Below are 26,593 nucleotides of genomic sequence, written 5' to 3'. Positions count from 1 at the left end.
CCTTACTGTGAGGTGTTTAGTTTAGCGTGGTGATGTAACTTAGATAAATGAATTCTTTTTTTTTTTTGCACTTCTGAAATGGCTAAAGAGTTCTCATTAGCCTTACACATATGATGGTGTGAGATGAAATATAAGGTAAAAACTGTTCATTGTTTGGTTTTGATCAGGATTAAAGCTAAATTGCATGTAATTCTTGTTAGTCTGTGTGACAGAACATTTTTATATGCTCCTGTCAGTAAAATGAACAATCAACAGTAAATTACTCTAGAAAGTAAATATAAAGAGAACGATCTTCCTAAAAAACACATCAACAAATAATCATAAGGGATGACAAAATCATTACCTCTGCTCTCTGTGTTCTGGGAAAAGCAGTTGATTTTTCTATGGCATAAACATCCACCAGGTAAAGACAGGCTCCTTGTTCGCGGTCCAGAATGGCTGCAGTCTGAATTATGCCAGTTTGTCGTCCAATAGTAAAGAGACGTCCCACAGTTTTTTCTTCACAACGGACTGAAACAATATAATACTCCACTGGGGCTTCAGATCCTCTAGGGCTAGCTGCTTCTATTGATATCACATTGGTGCCAATGGGTTCTCCTTCCTTCAAAATAGTTATATATTTGGGTTGTGTAAAAACAGGTCCATCAAGGCCCTGAAGAATGACGGTCAATTCAGTGGTTGATTTCCTCCTTTCAGGGCCAAGGTCTGTTGCTGAAACTATGAGATTATAGATCAGCTGAGAAGGCACCAGCGCTGAAGCCACTCTCAAGTCTCCACTGTAACGATCCACAATGAAGGTGTCTGTGTCCCCATTGATGATCTCATACTCCACCTCTCCATTCGCCCCTTCATCTGGGTCGGCAGCCATAATTGTTGTCAGAACAGAACCAATCACAGCTGAAGGGTCGGCAGCCAGGGCATTTTGTGATATAAACATTGGAACATTGTCATTGAGGTCTGTAACCAAAATGGTCACGTTTTTCAAAGCATACCGTCTAGTTTCAATGGGCACAGCTTGATCATTGGCTTTTACAGTTAACTCAAAGAGATTAGCAAATTCCCGATCTATTTCAGCATTTGTATAGATAGTGCCTTTGGCTTCATCTATGCCAAAGTGGTTGCCCCTTGGCATCTGTTGGATGATCGTATAGCAGAGTTGCCCATTAATGTCTGCATCAGGGTCATGTGCAGTCACTGAAATGACAGACGTTCCAATGGGAATGTTCTCAACAATAGACTTGAAAATATCCCCAGGAGGGAAGCTAGGAGGATTGTCATTAAAGTCTCTCACATGTATAACCACTGACATTGTAGATGAACGAGGAGGCCTTCCTTGGTCTTTTGCTGTTATATTTAATTTGTACAAAGACTGTGTTTCAAAGTCCAATTTTTTGGCAAGAAAAATACTCCCAGTGTTTGGGCTAATGCTGAAAGTTCCATGATTGTTAGTCCCAGTAATACTGTAATGTAAGTCAGCATTGTCACCTGAATCTGAATCAGTTGCAGTAACAGAGGATATGAGTTCACCAATTCTCATGTTTTCCAAAACATCAACAAATAGTGTTGATTTAGGGAAAGAAGGGGTATTGTCATTTTCATCTAAAATATCAATATTTAAGGTACAAGTCGAATTGAGGGAAACTGCCCCTGAATCCACTGCTTGAATGACAAGGGAATAGGCAGGTGTTGCTTCATAGTCTAATTTGCCGATAAGTGTCACCTGACCAGAGGTACTGTCTATACCAAACTGCCTTTCTTCATTTCCTTTTATTACAGAATAATGAATAAGTCCATTATTACCTTCATCAACATCTGAGGCAGATACTCTTAAAACTTGTGTCAGGTTGGCTGCTGACTCTGATATTGTCGCTTGGTAAAAGTCTTTTAAAAATTTGGGAGCATTATCGTTTATGTCCTTCATGTAAACATGTACTGTGGCCTGATCCTTGAGAGGCTGAGGGAGCCCCTGATCTGTTGCAGTGACTGTAAAGCTAAACACTGCAGTACCTCTCCGCCTCATAAGAGACTCCCTGTCAAACTGATGAGTATTTGTAATTTCCCCACTAATTGCATGCAGCTCAAAATCTGGCTGCACCATTTCAAAAGAATACCTTACTTCTCCATTTGGCCCGAAGTCTTTATCTATAGCATTTACTTTGCCCACAAACGACCCAGCTCTCTGTTCTTCTTCAAAGTAAAATGTGTAATTGGTACTGTTAAAAAGAGGTCTGTTATCATTTACATCTTCTAAAACTACAGTAACGTTCACAGTAGCACTAAGGGGTTCCACTGCTCTGTCAGAAGCAACAACCAGTAAAACATATCTGTCTTGAAGTTCACGGTCCAGTTCACTTTTTATATACAATTGACCATCTGGGAATATGCCAAAAGCATCCCCTGTGTTGCCTTCAGCAATGCTGTATGCAATTTCACCATTTGCTCCTGAATCCTTATCAAAAGCTTGCACTTTAAAGAATCGCGAATTCACAGGTTCTGACTCAGAAAGGGTGACCTCATAAGAAAGTTGGTCAAACACTGGTGGGTTGTCATTTACATCATGGACATAAACTGTTAAGATGAAACTAGAGGAGAGCTGGGGAACACCCACGTCAGATGCCAAGATCTCTATCTGGTAGGAACCAGCGTTAACATCCAGAGGTCCTAGCAGACTAATATTACCATTCCTTTCATTGATAGTAAAGAGGTTCTTGGGGTTTTGCTTCAGGCTATAGAGTACCATGCCATTGACACCTTCATCAGGGTCCACAGCTTTGGCTTGGAAAATGCTGTGACCTGCCTGCCAATTCTCTACCACATTCACACTCTCTACTGCCTGAAGGAAATGGGGAGAGTTGTCATTTAAATCCTTAACTGTGATGTTAACCATCGTGTCTCCAGTCACTGTGCCCCCACTGGCTACTACTTTCAGCTGATAAAAGGATTGCTCTTCTCTGTCAATCACACTTGCTGTGGTAAGCTGCCCAGTGACCTGGTTGATAGCAAACATACCTTTCTGATCCCCAGTAGTAATGAGATAACTGATGTTGGAATTGAGATCCATGGTGGATGCAGACACACTACCCACATGATATCCCAGAGCCACATTCTCAAAGACCACGAAGCTGTAGGCAGCCTGGCTGAATACGGGTGGGTTGTCTTGAGTGTCCAATACAGTGATGGTTACTATTGCCTGGTTTGGAGATTGTAAATTGCCACCATCAGTAGCCACTATTTGCAACTGGTAAGCAGTTTTTTCTTCTCTGTCTAGGGCCATTCTTGTAGAAATAACCCCACTCTGAGCATTGACCTGAAACCGAGACCTGTCCCCAGCTGATATACTATATTTGACAGTTCCATTGAGACCCAAGTCTGGGTCAGTGGCAGACACTGTGGTGATGTAGCTACCTCCAGGCTCATTCTCCTGAATATGAGCAAAGTACTGGACTGGGTAGAACACAGGGCTGTTGTCATTAATATCCAGGAGGCTCACATTTATTCGAGCCACTGACGACTGGGGAGGGGAGCCCAGATCTGTGGCCAGAACCAACAGGGAGTAGAAAGCTTGCACCTCCCTGTCCAAGGAGGAGATAGTACTCAACCTCCCCGACACAGGATGCAGGCGGAAGGACCTCTGGTCAGTCTCAGACTCTTGTAGGGAGAAACGCACTGTCCCATTGTCACCCAGGTCCCCATCAGTTGCCCCAAGCACCAGTAGTTCAGTCCCTGTTGGGGCATTCTCAACCACAGACACATCATATCCTTCCAGCTGGGTAAATACTGGCTTTTCATCATTCACATCCAGGAGGGTGACTTCAAGCTGGGCATAGGAAACCTTGGGGTGAACCCCCTGGTCCCGAGCACTGATATTCAGCACAATCTGGGAAGCGAGTTCACGGTCCAAGCCCCCAGCAAGCCCAGTGGTCACCAGGCCGCTGTGTTCACTGATGTGGAACCAACCGAGTCCATTCCCAGAGACAATGCTGTAACGCAGATTAGCATTGAGACCAGAGTCGCCGTCAGTGGCAGACACTCCACTCACATAGCTTCCCGGGGGCGCCTCCTCGCTCAGGTTCACTCGGTACACTTGTTGGGCAAAGACTGGAGGGTGGTCATTGATGTCATTGACGAAAATCACCAAGCTCGCCACAGAAGAGCGCGCCGGAACCGCCGCGCCAGGGGGCGCCCCGTAGTTATCAGAGACAGAAACTGTTAGGTTGTAAGAAGGGATGCGCTCCCGGTCCAGGGCGCTGGCTACTTTGATGAGGCTCAGGTTCGGCACTTTGCTGCTCTGCACCTCGAAGTGGCGCTGCTCGTTGCCCCCAAGGATCTGCACGGAGATGTTCCCGTTGGCCGCGGGGGAGTCTGCGTCCGTCACGGTGAGCAGAGCCACCACAGTGCCCACCTGAGCGTTCTCATCTACCGAGGCGTAGCGTGAGGTGGCAGGGAAGTAGCGGAATTTCACCACGGGGTCGTTGTCGTTGACGTCCAGCAGCTGAATCAGCGCCTCGGCGCGCCCGGTGAGGGAAGGCACGCCTCGGTCCAGAGCCTGCACGGTAAGCGAGTACTGGCGCCGGGCCTCGAAGTCCAGGGGCTCCCGCACCGTGATAAGCCCAGTTTCGGGGTCCATTTGGAAGGGGGTCCCCTCGTCCTGCAGCCGGTAGCGGATATCCGCGTTGGTGCCCTCGTCCGCGTCCGCTGCCGCCACCTGGAGGACGCTGGAGCCCACCGCCGCGTCCTCAGGCACCCCCGCCTGGTAGTGGGAACTACCAAAAACTGGGGGGTTGTCATTAATGTCCTGCACAGTTACGTTTACCTGAAGGTAGCCCCGCCGCTTCGGCTCTCCCTTGTCCTCCACTTCCACCAATAGTTGGTACTGCGGCGTGACCTCGCGGTCCAGCCCGCCCTTGGACACCAGATGCAGGAACGCGCCCTCGCCACTCGGGTTCAGGGTGATGTCCAGGCGGAAGCGACCCGCCTCGTTGCCCTGGATGATGCGATAGGACCGGTGGTCCACACCATTGGAGCCGATGTCTGAGTCGGTGGCCGTATCCAAGATGACTTGCCGCCCGCTGCTACTGTCCTCCTTGAAAGTGACCACAATCGAGGGTTCAGGGAAGACCGGGGCGTTGTCATTGAGGTCCCGCACCAACACTCGCACTTCGGTGGGGTAGGTGGGTGAGCTGGAAAGAACCACCAGGTTGATCACGTCGCTGGGTAGGCTCTCGCGGTCGATGGTGGCAGTAGTGTACAGGGCCCCGGTGCTACTGTTTATGGCAAACAGGGCGTGGCTTTCGCTGAGTCGGTAGGTGAAGCCTGGGCGCGTCTGGATGGTACCCACCAGCGTGCCGGGAGGTTGCTCCTCCAGCACCTGAAACACCTGGCGCTGCTCGGCCCCGCTGACCCGGGCCGGCCGCGGTAGCAGTGACAGCAGCCAAAAGACGCGAAGGAGCTGAAATAATGATAAAGTGGGCAGCGGGAGCCACGGGCGGCCAGGAGCCCTGTCTGCTGCCAAGTCCATGGTCCTGGCTCCCTGGAACGGTGTGATAAAGAGAAGGAAGAGGTGAGGCAAAAAAGAGTGATAATGACAGGGATCAAGTAGGCACCAGCAAACATGCAGCCGATGTATCTGTCTGAGAGCTCTGCTATTTCAAAGAACCTCCAGTCCAGCAGAAGCAAGTCGCATCAGCAAAAGGCTCCAGGTAGCCATTTGGACGCTTAGCGCGGGAGAGATGAGGAAAAAGGAAAAAGCGGCAAGGCATTCCTCGGGCACTCCTGTTTGTTGACGAGTCCCCAGAAAAGTTTCTCAAACCTCCAATATTTTCCCCCTTTACTTTGTTTTCGAATCCAGAAAGCCTGAGCGTTTTCGGCTGGGTGGATGTGAGTTGGGAGAGGTTGCCTGTATTTAAGGTATATGAGGAATCATTGCAAACAATTGTCTTGAGAAACTTTAGAACTTACCCAAGGCGAAGAAACTGAAGAGGGAAGGACAAATGTCCGTAGCGGTGTGTGGAAAGAACAACTGCGCACTGGGGAGGGGGCGATGGGGAACCTGGAGATTATCAAATTGCTTTCCCAAAAGCTGGAGACGAGGGATTTCCTCGAGTCCCCTCTCCTCAAGAACAAGGCTGCAACGCCCCTCCAACAGGGCTGCAGAAGTGGCCGCTGAGGCCCAGGCGGCGGCGTCTGAGCGCGGGCAGCTAGCAAACTGCGTTCCAAGCGCTCGCTTTGGCGCTAGGGTTCCGGTACCCGGGAGCGCTCAGCTCCGTCCCTTCTCCTCCAGCAGGAGCCGCCGCCGCCCCTGCTGCGGCTTCGAGCCCTTAGTCGGGCACAGGCAAAATCCAGCGCTCCTCAGCATTTTTTTTTTTTTTTTTTTTTTTTTTACCTCTGCCGGGACGCCTGCCGACCCATTATTTGTACATCCAAATCGAGCGCAGGTCCCACTTTCTTCTCGGCCTCGCCGGGGTCGGGCAGGAGCAGCGCGCTGTCCCCGAGTGCCCTCCCCTCACCATGCCAGGGGGCTCCTTCTCCGGCGGCCCCAGTCAGAAGCCCACTCTAGTGCGCCTCGCCCCTGACCTCTTGCCCTTTGCTTTTATTGTCCCGTGTCAGTTTCACTTTGTAATCCACAAGGCTTTTTGTTTGGGGCGGGGGGCTGGTGGGTCCCTCTTTCTCCTTCACCGTTGGCGGTGGAGGCGGGGAAGTCGGCGCTGGGCTCTGGCGGCGCCCGCGGCAGCTCGGGACGGCGGCTGTCAGCGCTCTCCCTCTCGCCTGCCCGGGCTGAAGGTTGTACCGCTGTGGAGCTGGAGCTCCGCGAGCCCCTCTCAACCTCCGGCTGCTCTCTCACACTCTCCCCGCCCCTTCCCCGCCGCACGCGCGCGCGCACACACGCGCACACGCGCGCGCGCGCACACACACACACACACACACACACACCGCGTTGTCGAAACACAAACAGAGGGGGAGGGAAGACCGCGAGCTGGAGCAGGACTCAGAAACTTTGCTCGCCACTCATTGATCCCCGCACTTTAGTTTGCCCGGACTCCCCCTAGCTCCCCGTGCTGTCACCTACTGCCCCTCCCTCGCCCCAGCCCCATTGGGCCGGAGCTAAAGCAGCCCCGCCTGGCACTCCTACCGCGAGCGCTCTCCGACTTCTTCCGCCTCCGACTGGCTTCTCGGGATGCTAATCACTCCAGCCTCCCGGAGGACTGTAGGCTGTCGGGTGTGGGAGCTCGGCGAGTAGGAGGCGCTGAGAAGGGGGTGGGGTGAGGTTCCCCCCCCCTTTTTTTTTCTTTTTGGTCACATCTTGGCCGGCATCTGAGCAATAACAGCAAAAAGCTGCCGCCGAATAGATGGGGGTGGGGTCAGGTTTGCAGATAAATAACTTTAGTGATGGGTTCTGGGGGAAGACCGTTAGGTTGTTATGCTAGTAATAACTCAGGGGTAACGGGGGGGGGTCGAGGGAAATAAAAGAAAGGCAGGGGGTGAAGGTCTATTAGAGCGGGAAGAAGGATTAAGCAAAGCCTGTCTGGGAATGCAGAGCGCAAATTTGCTTTAACCGTTTCCTGCCCCTTCTCTTTCGATGGGAGAGGAGGGAGTTGCTCTACAGTATGATCCGGCAGCATCCAAACCAAATCTTCCCCATTCCTCCTCTGTCTACAGAGCGAGCTAATTGCAGTCCAGATCTAACCCTAAGCCTGTCTCCACTTCCAGGTGAGTAGGGGCACCAAGGCCTCGGTACCGACCGCACTTTGGATTTCCTATAGGAAAAGCCAGGGGAACTCTGTTTTTTCCTTTCCCAAATGGATCCCAGGTGCCAGTAGCCAAACCTTAGAGTTTCAACAATAACAATGGTAGCCCTTTGGAAAGATGGAGGTCTCTTCCTATTGCAAAGTTTGGAATTTTGATCTCCGTTGGAGTATTTCCCCCTAGACATTTTAAAGCCAAAGGAATCCTGATGAAGGTTTGTTTCTTTTTGCTTTGGTTTGGTTTTTATCTGGGGAAAAGACAGATATGAGGAAATAGAAATAAATAGAATGAAATTTAAATTTTAAAATTACCCACGTGCCACGCAAGTCACTCAGATTACTGTAGCTAATTTTTGTGGTATTCTTCAAAGGAAAAAAAAAAAAAGGACTAGGAATTAGGTCAGTATTATTTCCCCTTTAAGGACAACCGTTTCGAAAATAAGAATTTAAACCAAGTAATGCAAGTATAGGGCATGTGTCATACGTTTCAGCCACAGTGACCCCTCCAAATTTAAAACTTCTGAGTTCGGAGATGATTCAGCCATGAGTAAATACTGCCCTCTGCTGTTCGCTGTCCGTCTTACATTTTTAGCAGTCTGGTTTCTTGCTTAAAATTAAATGCAGAGACTAGAAGGATCTGGTTACAAGGCTAATTCCTCCTTCTTGCCTAGGGATAGTAGCAAAGAAAAAAGATCTTTAGGAATCTCCTAGTGCCTTTCTTTACTTACGGTTAAAAAAAAAAAAAAAAAACTTTTTTTAAGCAATAAGGCAGAGAGCAAATTCAAGTCCTCTGATCCAGACAGCCTGTAGCCCAAAACTGATATACGGAAACATGAATGGTAAAATCTCTATCACCAATTCCTTTGTTTAGGTTAGAATATTTACTTCTGCATTTCCCTCTACTGTAGATACTGATATATACGGTACATATAATGGGTGAATTGGAAACAGACAAGAAAGTTAAATTTCACCATTTTTGTATTTTTAGGCCTTGAAAACTTGTGAAAGCATTGGAAGCTATTCTTTTAAGAGATATATTTTAAAGCATTTTCTCAACACTCATATCTCTGCCAATAAATTACAGTCTTTATTTTGATGTAATTTAACACACAAAGATTTGTTGATTAACTAAAGTGAAAGCAGAAATTTTTACAAACCATGGCTATGATGTGTGATTTTAAGAGGGTTTTCTTACTTGTATGATATTGTGTACTAATGTGTCACAGTTCAGTCATTCAGGTAGGAAAGAGTAGAAAGAAAACATTTAGATACTTGTAGGGGATCAGGTACTTTTTTCTGTTTTCTTGTTTGTTTGGAAAGCCTGTGGGATCATCTTCATATTTAGTCTCAATAGTATTAAATTTGCATCACTTATGAGTGAATTTAATATTGGGGAAATGGGTAAAAATCATTCATTTTGTGGAATAGGAAGTGTAATATATATTCTTAAGTAAAAAAACAAGATATGACAGAATTAAGTAATATAAAAAATGTACATATATTCAGTACATAAAATAATTTTTTGAACATTCTGAATGAAGACTATCAAAAATGATTTAGACAATGGCATGGTTATTCAAATAAATGGAAACTTTCCATGCTAACTGAATTAAAGTAACACATTCGTTTACAGATAAAACCTACACATAAAATTACAATCTATGTACACATAGGTACATAATTTAAGGTATAATATAGAGAATGGTTTTAATAAAAGACAAAGAATAAAGCTTTTATTATATTTAATTTTTCTCCCTTGGATTTCAGAAATTCTAGTAATATAATGTATGATAAAAAGTAAGGATGCCCCCAACAAAATCAAATCAAATCAAATAAAGACACATTGTAATTATACGTGTGAAAAAGCAAAGTTTATTTTTGCTCTTCCACCAAAAGCTTAATTCTTTTAAGAAAAGGGTTATTTAGTGAAAACTTTCAATAAACATAAAATTACATGCTTCTAAGAGAGAAGATATTCATCAATTTTAGTAAACTGTAGGGGAAAATTGTATTTTTTTATGTCCAAGCATGAAAGAAACTAGAGAACACAACTCATCTGAAGTTTAGAGCATACATTAAAACAAACAGTTTTTGTAATAATTTGTTATCCTGGTCTGTACACAATTACCATCATCACTTCATTAAATGTCTGAAATTACTTTCATGTTTTAGACCCTAGGTAAAGAAGCTTAGGTTAATCATACTCTACAATTCATATCGCATCAGCAACATTGTCCCAGAAAAGGATTCTCCCCGCTGCTTCTTCCTTTCCATTCCTCTCTTCTCCCCTTCCCTCCCTTCCTCTTCCTTCCTTTCTCCCTTCCTTTCTCCCTTCTTCCTTTCTTCTCCCTTCTCTCCCTGTTCTTCTCTTCCCCTTCCTTTCTCTCTCTTCCTTCTTCCCCTCTCCTCTCCTTCTTCTCTTTTCCCTTCCCTTCCAATTCCTGCCTTCCCTTCCCTCCACTCCCCTCCTCTCCCTTCCTCTCCCATCCTTCCCCTCCCGTCCCTCACTTTACTCTTTATTATACTTTGCTCACCTTACCTTATTCTGCTTTACTCTTTTCTCCTTATCATTCTTCAGTCCTCTTACAGGACTCCCAGAGACAAACATTCTAATAAGTGGAATATGTACTTTTTGGTTCCATGCTTTTGCAAAATATGTATTATTTAGTTGTCCTGTATTTTTAATTGAGATAAATGGTTTGGGTTATATTGTGTATGTGTCTCATCCTCTTTTTTATCTTTCTACCAAGCGCTATTTTTAAGGTTTACACATGTTGTTATATGTTCCTCTAATTTATTGTTTCTGACTTTTGCCTTTTACTGTAAGGCATGTATTCACAATTCTTAACCTGTCTATTTACATGGTTATAGGCATCAAGGTTGCCTCTAACTCCCTGACATCAAAGATTAGTCTGCAATGAACATCCTTGTAATTGTCCTCAAAAGGAAATGAATAGTTTAAGGATATGTAGTGGGGAATAGAAGAGGCCTCCATTCCATATCTGAAATGAAGAGCTGATTGTTTGCTAAACAAGAGAGAGTTGTGTTTGTGGGGTACAGTGTTTCTGAGCAAGAAGACTGATCCTAGGATCGGGAAGCATGGAGTTCAGAGATGGCAAATTTTCAGAAGTAGGAAGGGTTAGATATTGGTTAACTTTTGAGTGTGGAATTGAAATTAGTAGACTGTAGTTTTTGCAGATTGGCTAAATTTCATATTTGTGATTACCAATGTGAATTTAACATGATTTGGGATGGGTTTAACACTGGTTCTTATCATTGGCTCTTGGTATCATTGACACAGGTGGATAGGATTTTTGTCCTTATTTATGTTATTTCTCTTACTCTTATATCTGGCTCTGTTGCTTTCCAACCTCTTTTGCTAAATGTTTAACTCAGTATTTTAGACTTTCTTATTTCCTGATCAATATATTTAAAGCTATAAATTTCCCTCAAAGTATTGTATGAGCCTTACTCCACAAAATATTAATTACAAAATGCTACGTGTAATGATCTCATTTTTATTTAACTTTAAATATTTAGTAACTTATTTTATGGTTTCCTCTGTAGCACAAGATTGTATTTAATATATAAGTACATTTCTAAATATGTGTTGAGTAATAAAGAGCCCTCTCCTCCAGCAATCCTGCTGCCTTTCACCACCTTCCCTTTGTTACTATTTTCTTCATTGTTATATTCAAAGTGTCTGTGATACAAAGGGAAGGTGCCTGCCATCTGGTGGCATTTCTTCAAAGAATTCTATCATTCAAACGGCACAGAATACTCATGTGAAGGAATATATGATAGCAATGAAAAGTGCTCAGTTTTAATTTGTAAGTGGTTTCCACTTACTTCTGCTTCTCATTCTTCTGCATCTCCTCCTTCTTAAAGGTTGACTGTGAAACATTTTTTAATTGCAAGGTTGCTGAACACATCCCAGATGAAACAGTAACTATGCATGTCTAAGAATTCAGCATGCCGGTGTACCACAGTCATTTTTAACACAAATTCAAAACAACAACAAAAAAAAGTGTTAAATATCAAAAAACAGAACAAAACAAAGTATCTGTGATAAAAAAAAAAGAAGTCTCCAGTTTCTGTCCTCTCTTCTTATCTTAACCCACTCCAATCAGTTTTACCCAAAGCGATCCTCCGAAATTTTTCGTATCAAGGTCTCAGTTGATCACTTCCTTCTCCTTGATTAACTTTATTCATTTCCCTTCCAGGATGCCATCCTGCCTCATCTTTTCAGTCTCAGATATTTTACTATGTAGCACCTCAGGGCTCATGGGACAAACTGCCACTGTCCATTCTCTAAAGCTCTGCCTCTTGGTGATCTCGTCTTGTAACAAGTCTTCAAATAAGTTGATTACACTCAGAAAAGAATGTGAACTGTGCAGTTCATGGGTTCAGTGTTCTGTCCACATCCATTAAGCTGTTTGTTAATTATGCTATTCAGATCTTATATATCATTACTGATTTTCTGTTGGCTTCCTGTATTGATACTAAAAGAAGCATGGAGGCATGTTAAATCTGCATTATGATTGCAAATTTAAATCTCCTTATAGTTATGTAGCTATTCTTGTTTTGCATATTAAGGCATTTTACTATATATATTTTATATTTTATTTATTCCTCATTTTATATGTTTATATATTTATAAGTACATATATATAATTTAATATATTCATCATGAATTAAACCTTTTCTAATTAAGATGTGACTCTTTTTATCCCAAATAATATATTTTCCTTAAAGTCTATTTTTGTCTGATACAAGTACAGGTAACCAGCATTCTTTGGTACTATCATGACAGATTTTTTCCCTATCCTTTCACCTTGTATTCTCTGTACCCTAATGTTTTAAAAGTCTTTTTGACACAACATTATATTTGAAAATGCATTCACTGATTTTTTTTTAATCATCATTGCTTCTTAACTGGAGCGTTTAGTCTATTTACATTTAGTATAACTACTCACATTCCTGTTTAAATCTCCTATCTAACTTTGTGTGTTGCTATTTTTCTCTAGTTTTATCTTTTTGTTTATTTCTGTGCTTCTTACCTGTATTTAATTAATTAGATATTTCTTTCACTTTCTGCTACTACTTTGGGTGATATATGCTCTGTTTTGGCTATTTTCATTTTACTTCAAGAAATTGCAAAAATATTCTTCTCAAAGTCTTAAATAGTTCAATGCCCTAAGGAAAAAGACACTTCTTGAACAATACATTTTAAAATACATTCATTTACTTCTCAATTTACCTCTTAATTTGGTGTTGCTTTTTAATTCTTTATTTAAATTTTAATCTTGCATAACATTTTTATTTTTAAAAAGGCAATAATGTATTTAACACAGTTTGTTGTGTTTTGATCTTTCCTCTATCACAAACATTCTATCCTGGATCTCTTGCATTCTGCCCGAAATATGTTTTTCTGAATTTCCTTTGGAATGGAAGCTGTTGGTAGAAACACTTTATAGTGCCCCATTCTTGAAATATTTTTCTTTAAGAATAAAATTATAAATTCAAAATTAATGAGTCATTTAGATATAAATTTTTTGTCATATGCCATTCTAGTGCAAATATGAAAAAAGGTATTTAAAGGAAATAAATAAGGGTATTTCTAATACTACACATTGATAGTTTAATTCACATGATTCAGAATCAGCACTATATTTATCAGCACAATTTAATTATATAGAAGTTTGACTTTCATTTTGCTGTCAATCTAATTATTTCTTTTTAATCTCTTGCTCAAGGTAATCTGTCACTTTTCACTGATTCTTCCTGAAATGCCTCTGTATTTTTGATGTTTTGCAGTTTTGCTTTGGTATATGTGTAGGTGTGAAATGTTTTTGTAATCATGCCTGGAAATTGAAGTCTTCATGATGCAAATCATTCTTTCATTATTTCTGAAAAATGTTCAGCCTTTATATTTGTATTTGCAGATATTACTCCTGGTTTCCTTCTCCTTGCTCTTCCTTCTGGAACTTTACTTAGACACATATTAGGACTTCTCACGATATCTTGTATATCTCAATTATTAGTTTAATATCTTCTCTTTTCTTTTCTCTATGCTTAATTTTGAATAATTTTTTCTGACTTGTCTTCCAGTTCACTAATTCTGTCTTTAGCTGTGTCTAACCTACTTTTAAATTCATCTATTTAATTATAAGTTTAATTACTGAATTCTTATACCTTAACATCTTGATGTGTTTTGAAGTTAGCTATCCCCTTCAGATATTTTCAAGCTTGTTTTTCATTCCTTTGAGCATGTTAAACATAGTTTTAGATGTTATTTAGATAGGTATCTGAAGATTCCAGTATCAGACATATTTAATCATGTTTATGCTTTCCATTTTTATTGCTAGTTTTAGGTCATAGTAAATTGTTTCCTTGTGTGAGTATTTACGTTTGAATAGGAACTGGTCTTTTTTAAAAAAAATAAATTTATTTATTTATTTATTTTTGGCTGCATTGGGTCTTCGTTGCTGTGCGTGGGCTTTCTCTAGTTGCAGCTAGTGGGGGCTACTCTTCGTTGCAGTGTGCAGGCTTCTCATTGTGTTGGCTTCTCCTGTTGCGGAACATGGGATCTAGGTATGCGGGCTTCAGTAGTTGTGGCACACAGGGTCAGTAGTTGTGGCTCGCAGGCTCTAGAGTGCAGGCTCAATTGTTGTGGTGCACAGGCTTAGTTGCTCCGCAACATGTGGGATCTTCCCAGACTAGAGACTGAACCCATGTCCCCTGCTTTGGCAGGTGGATTCTTAACCACTTTGCCACCAGGGAAGTCCCTGAACTGGTCATTTTAATTGGTAAATTATTTATGCTATTCCTTGAGGCTTGGGGTTGGTGTGCTCTTGTAAAGAAGAGCTGAGTATGTTTCCATTAGGTTCTTGTGGGTTACTACTTGTCTGCAACAACTACTGTTTTCATTGAAGCTAAGATGGCAGCAGCAAAAGAGCAATAACACTTTATGAATCACAAGGTAACACTGCCAAGTAAACCATAAAAAATGCTTTCTCATCACTTTGGAGTTTTATTTAAAGACAGTTTTACCCTCATTTAGATTGTTGTCATGTCATTCTTCTATATGTATGAGAAGGAAACTATAAGCAAAATAAATTGAACAAGGCAATCTTAGATCTTTTTCACATTGAAAATCCAGCTCGAAGTGGTATAGCATTTATTGAAAAAGTGTTCCATTTTGTCTGTGATTTTTTTCTAACCTTCTAACACTGCATGTTTGCTGTATAGTCAATGATAATTAAGTCACAATTGCTGCCAGGCCTTTAGCAGATATAATACACATCCTAACTGCTAAATATTAAAATAGGACCAAAAAAAGGTTGAATCTTAGAATAATTAAATATGGTGAATTTACAACTTGAGGGTTTTTTTCTGTACCTCCTCAGTGATGTGATTTTGAGTGCTGCCTTGGGGCTTCAACTTCTTAGGGATGGTTTCCCCCTTCTCCACACCTCAGTCTAATGATTGCCAAGGCAGTATTATTTTCAATATTTTGGAGAAGGCAGGGTGACTAGGTATATCTGCATAGATAACTAGTTATCTTAGGACTAGTTAACTTAGGACTTATGATTTAGGAGCTCCAGCTTTAATAAGAAAAATTTCCTATTAAACTCCACACCTTAAGAGAAGCCTGGGCTTTTTCTCTTAGCTCTCACACTTTACCACACCTTAAATGTCAAAGCTCATATTTGTGAAGTTTGGCAAATGTCCTTAAGGCAAAAACTATTTCAATGTTGAGCTTACCTCTACAGGTTCTCATCTAGACTAGATATGGTAATTCCTAACTCTCATATCATGTCAGCTTTTTGATCTTTTAAGAAAATATTTTAAAATTTAGTAATTTTAGTCATTTTTAGTGGCAAATAATAGCCTGGCATATTACCAGAATAGGAAGTCTATCTTCCTTATTTCTTCAAATAGTTTCCTTTTTTCATTTGTTTTTTCTCCTTTGGGAAATCTTATTATTTGGTACTTATCCGTAAGTCAGGTCTCTTTAGCTTTTCTTGCTGTTTTCTGGGAAAATTCCTCAATCTGATGTTCCAACTCACTAATTCGGTCTTCAGGTATATCCAATCTACCACTCTTTAATCTTTTGTTCTCTTTATATCAACTCAAAATTTTTCGTACTGACCAAATATTTATACTTCACTCATTTTTAAATGAAATTTAATTCTTGTTTTATATTGACAATTACTGTCTATCCATTAATTGTCTATCTGTGCTGAGGAGGAATCAAAGGCCAGATCTCAGCGTGTGAGTTTAAGGTAGGGGTTGACAAATTTTTTCTGTGAAAGAGAAGATAGTAAATATTTTAGGTTTTGAAAATCAGACAGTCTCTGTCATACCATTTAAACTTCCCCTTATAATGTGACAGCAGCTATAGATATTACAGAAATTATTGGGTATGGCTGCATTCCAATAAAAATTTATTTACAAAAACAGGAACCAGGCCCAATTTGGCCTGCAGGCTGTCATTTGCTGACCACTGTTTTAGAGCATAGGAGGTAAGCCTTGTGCTGAAAACTCCACCAGATGACCATTGCTGATCATTCCCATTTGTAATCTTTTTTTTACATATATATGTACACGTATATAGAGTCAGTATTTTGAATATGATTCAAAATTTCTGTCTGTTTTACAAACAGTGCATTTCTTTTCTTTTTACCATCTGACCTTTTGTAATCTTAAATTTTAAACTTTGAGGTATAGTATGATTGGGAAGTGACAATCTCCCTAAATTGTAATCCATGGTCTTAGGGATTTTTAGAGAGTAAGATGGAATATTCAATACCTAAGGGCAACTCTTCAGAATGCACTTATTTCATGTGAACACTGATGTCTTGGCTACTGCTGCCAGTTTCTGCAGTGAAGCAGGCAATAATAGCCTCAAGGCAACATACAGTAGAGGCAAAAAGTATTTTTTTCTAAACACTTATCTTTTCTAGTCTCTATAAAAATTTTCTGGCCCTTATTACTTGGTGCTTAGCTTTCTCCTTCCAGTTTCCATATCCCCTTTTTATAATTTATATATATATATATATATATATATATATATATATATATATATATATATATATATATATATATATATAATTATACAATATATATGTTTACCCATCTTTTTCTGGCCAGTGTTCAATTTCCAAAGATTGTGGAACCACCAGTGTATGTAAATAAATCTGAAACTACATCATGGAAACTAAAATCATATTTTTTAACATCACACTTATGGGAGAAACAAAATGAAGGGTTAGCTTTAAAATCCTTCATAATATACTACATGTGAATATGTGAGCAAACCCACTGGAATGGAAATTGCTTACACTAAATGTGAGAGTAGGTTTCTGAATACTGTGGCATTTGCCACAAACTAGTAATTACCTACCATAATTTGGAGAAACTGCTCGGTCCAACAACTGTTTGTGACAAGCTACTCTTTTGTTGAAATATGCATATCATAGGTTGGTTATATTTTAATCTTTATTAGGTATAGGTATACAATTTATCTCAAACAAAAATATATTAATATGGGTAATAGTTAATGGCTGCATTAACATTAAAATGACTCTGATGTTGAATTTCATGCTAGAATATAAAGAGAATTAAGAAAATAGGTACTCTAATATATATATATTTGTCATGGAGAAGAGATAAGTGAAATGATATGATATTCACTTTAGGTTTACTAGACTTTTAACATGTGAAAACATTTGAAAATACAGAACAATTTGAACTGTAACTTCCATCAACAATGGGTGTATGGAGAATTAGAAGAGTCCTGCCAGAAGAGTTGATTCTAAGAAAACAATTTTTTTTTTTGCATTTTTGAATTTTATTTAATTTATATTTTTATACAGTAGGTTCTTATTAGTTATCCACTTTATACATATTAGTGTATATATGTCAATCTCAATCTCCCAATTCATCACACCACCACCACCCCACTGCCACTTTCCCCCCATGGTGTCCATACGTTTGTTCTCTACATCTGTGTCTCTATTTCTACCCTGCAAACTGGTTCATCTGTACCATTTTTCTAGGTTCCACATATATGCGTTAATATATGATATTTGTTTTACTCTTTCTGACTTATTTCACTCTGTATGACAGTCTCTAGATCCATGCACGTCTCTACAAATGACCCAATTTCATTCCTTTTTATGGCTGAATAATATTCCATTGTATATATGTACCACAACTTCTTTATCCATTCCTCTGTCAATGGACATTTAGGTTGCTTCCATGACCTGGCTATTGTAAATAGTGCTACAATGAACATTGGGGTGCATGTGTCTTTTTGAAATGTGGTTTTCTCTGGGTATATGCTCAGTAGTGGGATTGTTGGGTCATATGGTAATTCTATTTTTACTTTTTTAAGGAACCTCCATACTCTTCTCCATAGTGGCTGTATCAATTTACATTCCCACCAACAGTGCAAGAGGGTTCTCTTTTCTCCACACCCTATCCAGCATTTTTTGTTTGTAGATTTTCTGATGATGCCCATTCTAACTGGTGTGAAGTGATACCTCATTGTAGTTTTGATTTGCATTTCTCTAATAATTAGTGATGTTGAACAGATTTTCATGTGCTTCTTGGCCATCTGTATGTCTTCTTTGGAGAAATGTCTATTTAGGTCTTCTGCCCATTTTTGGATTGGGTTGTTTGTTTTTTTAATATTGAGCTGCATGAGCTGTTTATATATTTTGGAGGTTAATACTTTGTGTGTTGATTCATTTGCAAACATTTTCTCCCATTCTGAGGGTTGTCTTTTCGTCTTGTTTGTAGTTTCCTTTGCTTTGCAAAAGCTTTTAAGTTTCATTAGGTCCCATTTGTTTATTTTTGTTTTTATTTCCATTACTCTAGGAGGTGGATCAAAAAAGACCTTGCTGTGATTTATGTCAAAGAGTGTTCTTCCTATGTTTTCCTCCAAGAATTTTATAGTGTCCAGGCTTACATTTAGGTCTCTAATCCATTTTGAGTTTATTTTTGTGTGGTGTTAGGGAGTGTTCTCATTTCATTCTTTTACAGGTAGCTGTCCAGTTTTCCCAGCACCACTTATTGAAGAGGCTGTCTTTTCTCCATTGTATGTCCTTGCCTACTTTATCATAGATTAGTTGACCATAGGTGCATGGGTTTATCTCTGGGCTTTCTATCTGGTTCCATTGATCTATATTTCTGTTTTTGTGCCGGTACCATATTGTTTGATTACTGTAGCTTTGTAGTATAGTCTGAAGTCAGGGAGTCTGATTCCTCCAGCTCCGTTTTTTTCCCTCAAGACTGCTTTGGCTATTTGGGGTCTTTTGTGTCTCCATACAAATTTTAAGATTTTTTGTTCTAGTTCTGTAAAAAATGCCATTGGTAATTTGATAGGGATTGCATTGAATCTGTAGATTGCTTTGGGTAATATAGTCATTTTCACAATGTTGAGTCTTCCCATCCAAGAACATGGTATATCTCTCCATCTGTTGGTATCATTTTTAATTTCTTTCATCAGTGTCTTATAGTTTTCTGCATACAGGTCTTTTGTCTCCCTAGGTAGGTTTATTCCTAGGTATTTTATTCTTTTTGTTGCAATGGTAAATGGGAATTTTTCCTTAATTTCTCTTTCAGATTTTTCACCATTAGTGTATAGGAATGCAAGAGATTTCTGTGCATTAATTTTGTATCCTGCAACTTTACCAAATTCATTGATTAGCTCTAGTAATTTTCTGGTGGCATCTTTAGGATTCTCTATGTATAGTATCATGTCATCCACAGACAGTGACAGTTTTACTTCTTCTTTTCCAATTTGTATTCCTTTTATTTCTTTTTCTCTGATTGCCATGGCTAGGACTTCCAAAACTATGTTGAATAATAGTGGCGAGAGTGGACATCCTTGTCTTGTTCCTGATTTTAGAGGAAAGGCTTTCAGTTTTTCACCATTGAGAATGATATTTGCTGTGGGTTTGTCATATGTGGCCTTTATTTTGTTGAGGTAGGTTCCCTCTATGCCAACTTTCTGGAGAGTTTTTATCATAAATCAGTGTTGAATTTTGTCAAAAGCTTTTTCTGCATCTATTGAGATGATCATATGGTTTTTATTCTTCAATTTGTTAATATGGTGTATCACATTGATTGATTTGCATATATTGAAGAATCCTTGCATCCCTGGGATAAATCCCACTTGGTCATGGTGTATGATCCTTTTAATGTGTTGTTGGATTCTGTTCGCTACTGTTTTGCTGAGGATTTTTGCATCTATATTCATCAGTGATATTGGTCTGTAATTTTCTTTTTTTGTAATATCTTTGTATGGTTTTGGTATCAGGGTGATGGTGGCCTCATGGAATGAATTTGGGAGTGCTCCTTCCTCTGCAATTTTTTGGAAGAGTTTGAGAAGGATGGGTGTTAACTCTTCTCTAAATGTTTGATAGAATTCACCTGTGATGCTATCTGTTCCTGGACTTTTGTTTGTTGAAAGATTTTTAATCACAGTTTCAATTTCATTACTTGTGATTGGTCTGTTCATATTTTCTATTTCTTCCTGGTTCAGTCTTGGAAAGTTATACCTTTCTAAGAATTTCTTGAAAATTTCTTCCAGGTTCTCCATTTTATTGGCATAGAGTTGCTTGTAGTAGTCTGTTATGATGCTTTGTATTTCTGTGGTGTCTGTTGTAACTTCTCCTTTTTCATTTCTAACTTTATTGATTTGAGGTCTCTCCCTTTTTTTCTTGATGAGTCTGGCTAATGGTTTATCAATTTTGTTTATCTTCTCAAAGAACCAGCTTTTAGTTTTATTGATCTTTGCTATTGTTTTCTTAGTTTCTATTTCATTTATTTCTGCTTTGATCTTTATGATTTCTTTCCTTCTGCTAACTTTGGACGTTGTTCTTCTTTCTCTAGTTCCTTTAGATGTAAGGTTAGATTGTTTATTTGAGATTTTTCTTGTTTCTTGAAGTAGGCTTGTATTGCTATAAACTTCCCTCTTAGAACCACTTTTGCTGCATCCCATAGGTTTTGGATCATCGTGATTTCATTGTCATTTGTCTCTAGGTATTTTTTGAGTTCCTCTTTGATTTCTTCAGTGATCCCTTGGATATTTAGTAATGTATTCTTTAGTCTCCATGCATTTGTGTTTTTTACAGTTTTTTCCCTGTAATTTATTTCTAATCTCATAGTATTGTGGTCGGAAAAGATGATTGATATGATTTCAATTTTCTTAAATTTACTGAGGCTTGATTGTGACCCAAGATGTGGTCTATCCTGGAGAATGTTCCATGCGCACTTGAGAAGAAAGTGTAATCTGTTGTTTTTGGATGGAATGTCCTATGAATATCAATTAAATCTATCTAGTCTATTGTGTCATTTAAAACTTGTGTTTCCTTATTAATTTTCTGTTTGGATGATCTGTCCATTGGTGCAAGTGAGGTGTTAAAGTCCCCCACTATTATTGTGTTACTGTCGATTTCCTCTTCTATAGCTGTTAACAGTTGCCTTATGTATTGAGGTGCTCCTATGTTGGGTGCATATATATTTATAATTGTTATATCTTCTTCCTGGATTGATCCCTTGATTGTTATGTAGTGTCCTTCCTTGTCTTTGTAACATTCTTTGTTTTAAGGTCTATTTTGTCTGATATGAAAATTGCTACTCCAGCTTTCTTTTGATTTCCATTTGCATGGGATATCTTTTTCCATACCCTCACTTTCAGTCTGTATGTGACCCTAGGTCTGAAGTGGGTCTCTTGTAGACAGCATCTATACGGGTCTTGTTATTGTATCCATTCAGTGAGCCTGTGTCTTTTGGTTGGAGCATTTAATCCACTTGTGTTTAAGGTAATTATAGATATGTATTTTCCTTTTACCATTTTCTTAATTGTTATATGTTTGTTTTTGTAGGTCATTTTCTTCTCTTATGTTTCCCACTTAGAGAAGTTCTTTTAACATTTGTTGTAGAGCTGTTTTGGTGGTGCTGAATTCTCTTAGCTTTTGCTTGTCTGTAAAGCTTTTGATTTCTCCCTCGAATCTGAATGAGATCCTTGCCGGGTAGAGTAATCTTGGTTGTAGGTTCTTCTCTTTCATCACTTTAAGTATATCATGCCACTCCCTGCTGGCTTGTACAGTTTCTGCTTAGAAATCAGTTGTTAACCTTATGGGAGCTCCCTTGTATATTATTTGTCGTTTTTCCCTTGATACTTTCAATAATTTTTCATTGTCTTTAATTTTTGTTAATTTGATTACTATGTGTCTCGGCGTGTTTCTCCTTGGGTTTATCCTGCCTGGGACTCTGTGCTTCCTGGCCTTGGGTGGCTATTTCCTTTCCCATGTTAGGGAATTTTTAGGCTATAATCTCTTCAAATATTTTCTCGAGTCCTTCCTCTCTCTTTTCTCCCTCTGGGACCCCTATAATGTGAATGTTGTTGCATTTAATGTTGTCCCATAGGTCTCTTAAGCTGTCTTCATTTCTTTTCATTCTTTTTTCTTTATTCTGTTCTATGGCAGGGAATTCCACCACTCTGTCTTACAGGTCACTTATCCGTTCTTCTGCCTCAGTTTTTCTGCTATTGATTCCTTCTAGTGTATTTTTCATTTCAGTTATTGTATTGTTCATCTCTTTGTTTGTTCTTTAATTCTTCTAGGTGTTTGCTCTTTAATTCTTCTAGGTCTTTGTTAAACATTTCTTGCCTCTTCTCGATCTTTGCTTCCATTCTTTTTCCAAGGTCCTGGATCATCTTCACTATCATTATTGTGAATTCTTTTTCTGGAAGGTTGCCTATCTCCACTTCATTTAGTTGTTTTTCTGGAGTTTTATCTTGTTCCTTCATCTGGTACATAGCCCTCTGCCTTTTTATATTGTCTCTCTGTGAATGTGGTTTTTGTTCCACAGGCTACAGGATTATAGTTCTTCTTGCTTCTGCTGTCTGCCCTCTGGTGGATGAGGCTATCTAAGAGGCTTGTGCAAGTTTCCTGATGGGAGGGACTGGTGGTGGGTAGAGCTGACTGTTGCTCTGGTAGGCAGAGCTCAGTAAAACTTTAATCTGCTTGTCTGCTGATGGGTGTGGCTGGATTCCCTCCCAGTTGGTTGTTTGGCCTGAGGCGACCCAACACTGGAGCCTACTCTGGCTCTTTGGTGAGGTTAATGGCAGACTCTGGGAGCACTCATGCCTAGGAGTACTTCCCAGAAATTCTGCTGCCAATGTCCTTGTCCTCACAGTGAGCCACAGCCACCCCCTGCCTTTGCAGGAGACCCTCCAACACTAGCAGGTAGGTCTGGTTCAGTGTCCTATGGGGTCACTGCTCCTTCCCCTGGGTCCTGATGCACACACCACTTTGTGTGTGCCCTCAAAGAGTGGAGTCTCTGTTTCCCCCAGTCCTGTTGAAGTCTTGAAATCAAATTCCACTAGTCTTCAAAGTCTGATTCTCTAGGAATTTCTCCTCCCGTTGCCAGACTCCCAGGTTGGGAAGCCTGACGTGGGGCTCAGAACCTTCACTCCAGTGGGTGGACTTCTGTGGTATAAGTGTTCTCCAGTTTGTGAGTCACCCACCCAGCAGTTATGGGATTTGATTTTATTTTGATTGTGCCCCTGCTACCGTCTCATTGTGGCTTCTCCTTTGTCTTTGGATGTGATGTATCTTTTTTGGTGAGTTCCAGTGTCTTCCTGTCGATGATTGTTCAGCAGTTAGTTGTGATTCTGGTGCTCTTGCAAAAGGGAGTCGAAAACAAATAATCTTGACCCACAGCTAACATTTTATCTTTTTTCTATTTTAACTTTATTTGAGATGATGAAATATAGACTACTATAAGATACCTTTATTTTGTGTTATTGCCTAATGAGCATTTCCTTGCCATTGTAATAATTTTTTGTAAATATTGTTTTATTGGATGGACACTATTTATAATATGAATAGGCCAAAAATTATTAATTGTTCCTTCAATGTTGACCTTTAGGGTTTTTCCAGCTTATTTTGCTATTAAATGCATGCTTTGATAATTATCCCTCACTCCTCCAAATAAAATTTATTGAAAAGTAACTGTGTCAGGTGCTTTAAAAGCTACAGAGGGAAGACAATAGTGAATAAAACAGACACAGCTTCTGCCATGTTTAGTCAAATTGCAGAAATTTTTAAAAGAATTTAAACTGTTAAGGACCTTTATTACTTATTGCCAAGTCACCTTCCATAAATAATGTATCAATTTATAATTGAAACCAAAGTATATCAGAGTTCTCCTCCCAGCAAAACAAAGAAACAAATACATTTGAATATAACATGTCTTAAATCCTGGTCTATTTACGGGGGATTAAAAAGGTGTCTTCTTTCAACATGTATTTCTATTATATTTTTCACATATTAACTATTTATTTTCCTTTTTTTAAAAGAAATTATTCATGTTTGTTGTCGATTTAATCAATTGGGGTCTCAGATCTATTTTTTTTGGTTGTTGCTGCTAATGTTAATCAATTTGTTCTCCTTTATAAACACCTACCTTTGTTTTAAATTTGTAATTCTTTCCTTTATCCAGCGACTATTTATAAAACTTTAATTCTAGTTTCCTCTTTCTGCTCTTCCTTCTACTTCTTTGTCCTAATTATGTTGTATCAATTGGCATAATGCCACCAGAGCAGGACAGATAAATAATTTTCTTTTCTCTGAATCTAGCATCATGTCTGAAATTCAGAAAGTATTCAACAGAAGTCTGCTCAATTTCATCCCAGATAGGATGCCTAAAATTTTTTAAATATATATAATTTTAAAAAGCAGTAATAAGTGTTTTGAACTCTACAGTCTAAAACATTGTTTTCTAAAATGTGGTAAAGGATGGTACTCACAGATTTTTCCAGGGGGCTCAGAAGAAGGTACTGAAAAGAGTAAAAACATGAGACATTAAAAAAAAAAAGAAAATCAAAACACTATGGTGAATGTTGTGGCTTGACATTCACCTTCCATTCAAACCTTCCAGCCTACCTCTAGTGTGCATTTCTAGAGGCTTTTCTTCAGACACCCTCTCATCCATGGTTCTTCATGCAATGGTCCTCTATTTGAATGCAAGCACTTGGAATTTGTTAGGCAAACAAGGGCAGAGGCCGTCTTCATTTTACTTTAGCCCTTTCTCTGCCAGCCAGCTCAGTCGTGGATGCAGTTCCACAGTGGTGTGCAAGTGTCCAGTCTATGTGTGTAGAGAACCAACAATTGTATCATTTGCTGTTGCCACAAATTCCTAACCCCTGAATCGCAGCTACTATGGTGTGTTGGTGAAGTTAATTATTCCAATGATGACCTCCTGTTTTTCTACCTTGCTGATTGTGGCAGAAGTCACAGTGCCCACAGTGGGGCTTTTCTGTTTCTATCACCATGCCCCCAACAATTCTGAAAGCACCTAAATCCCTAAATGTTCTTCTTGAAACAACTGGACTGCCTAACAGTTCCTGCAACTGGATGTTGACTGATACAATCACAAGTGATAAAAATTATTCCACTTTCATTTCTCTTTCAAATAAAGGAGAAATTCTATGGTTAGAATCAGAATGTTTACCTCCTCTTTAACATCACATATCTTCCTTTTGGATAGAGAGTGTTCTAAGTGAATAGACACATATGACAAGCATAATTGATGGAGATTTGATTAACATGGTACTGTTTGAACACAATATAGAGTCTCCTTAATTAAAGAAGATTAAAATCTAAAATGAGTCAGAAGTAGTGCGCACTATATAATTGGAATAAAGAAAAATCTCAGGACTTGGCATATACTAGAAGACAAAGGAAAAATAACAGAGGATCTCAGTAGTACTTAAGCATTTTGATATTTTATGGTACTCAAAGCCCTTATTAAAAGAAAGAGTGCATTATCTGTACTATTTAGTTGGAATATTCCAGATGTCTCTAGTCTTTATAAACATATCACAACATCTTAATCTTTGTTTATTTGAATTGCTTCTTGGTCATGTCTCTTTTTCATTCCATTCTTAATCACTGAGTCTGTGATTAAAAATGGCAAACATGTGTTTTGAGAGAAACTAAGCTGTGATTTCGGTTGTGGGTAGTAATTTCAGAGTGGCAGACATATTAACCCCTTCCTTTCCAGTCTACTCATGAACTTATAACAAGACTCAAGGTAATAGTAAACACAAAAGAAGCAAGCAAAGCATAGAAAAATGAACTACTTTTCAGTTCAAATACTTTGTATGGTTATACCAAGGAGAGGTTTCTGAAAGAACAAACAAAAGTGACAGTTTAATATTTACAAAACAATGTTCAGCTAAAATAAAACAGATAATCATAGATAGGATATTATTGTGGTTAAGACTCTTAATTTTTGCTCTTAAAGAAAGATCAGTTTTAGAATCTGACAATCACTGGATCCAATCCTACTGACTCTGCTTCTTCCTCTCTACAGGGTCAACTGTAAGTCATTTCAGCATTCCACAATTGACTTCTCCATTTGTAAAATGAGAGAAATCAGCTCACATGGTAACTGTAAGTTGATCATCATCTATCAGAACAAGAGACATACCTCAATTTAATTAGAAAAAGTTCTAGATAAAAGTTAAATACTGTTAATCATACCTATACTGAGGGAAAATTGAAAATATAATTTTAATTTTCATGGAAAAGAAACAGTTTTATTCATTTCGAAACAGCATTGCATTGTTATATGTATAGAATTTCAAGAATTATCATAAATTTCTAAAAACCTTGGAACAAAAAATAAAAATAATATAAAATAAATATATTGAAATATTTATGGGTAAAGTCAAATATTATAATATGGTTGTGTGAAAGACAATACTAATAGTGTTTATTTTTAAATGAATTTGAATAAGTTCAATGGAGTAGACTCAGACAGAA

The 26,593-nt window shown here is 39.3% G+C and overlaps 1 protein-coding gene and 1 long non-coding RNA gene across 4 annotated transcripts in view; both read right to left on the bottom strand.

Annotated features, from left to right (window-relative positions):
• FAT4 (FAT atypical cadherin 4) overlaps nt 1-7,145 on the bottom strand; it is a 171,828-nt gene extending 164,683 nt beyond the window's left edge. The window contains exons 1-2 of one of the 3 annotated variants that reach the window (XM_082462068.1): nt 7,130-7,145; nt 344-5,530 (exon numbers count right to left, since the gene is read on the bottom strand). In XM_082462068.1, the coding sequence (XP_082318194.1) occupies nt 344-5,518 (5,175 nt within the window). In that variant the 5' untranslated portion in view covers nt 5,519-5,530; nt 7,130-7,145. Of the gene's footprint in view, nt 1-343; nt 7,095-7,129 lie in introns of those variants that run through there. The other 2 variants (XM_082462067.1, XM_082462069.1) reach the window with 2 other exon arrangements.
• LOC309661037 overlaps nt 1-26,593 on the bottom strand; it is an 852,613-nt gene that overhangs the window by 599,827 nt on the left and 226,193 nt on the right. The gene's annotated exons all lie outside the window — the stretch shown is intronic.

The sequence above is a fragment of the Balaenoptera physalus genome (assembly GCF_965194825.1).
Source record: "Balaenoptera physalus genome assembly, chromosome: 5".
In the NCBI taxonomy this organism is placed as follows: Eukaryota; Metazoa; Chordata; class Mammalia; order Artiodactyla; family Balaenopteridae; genus Balaenoptera; species Balaenoptera physalus.
This window is presented reverse-complemented; position numbering and strand designations above follow the sequence as displayed.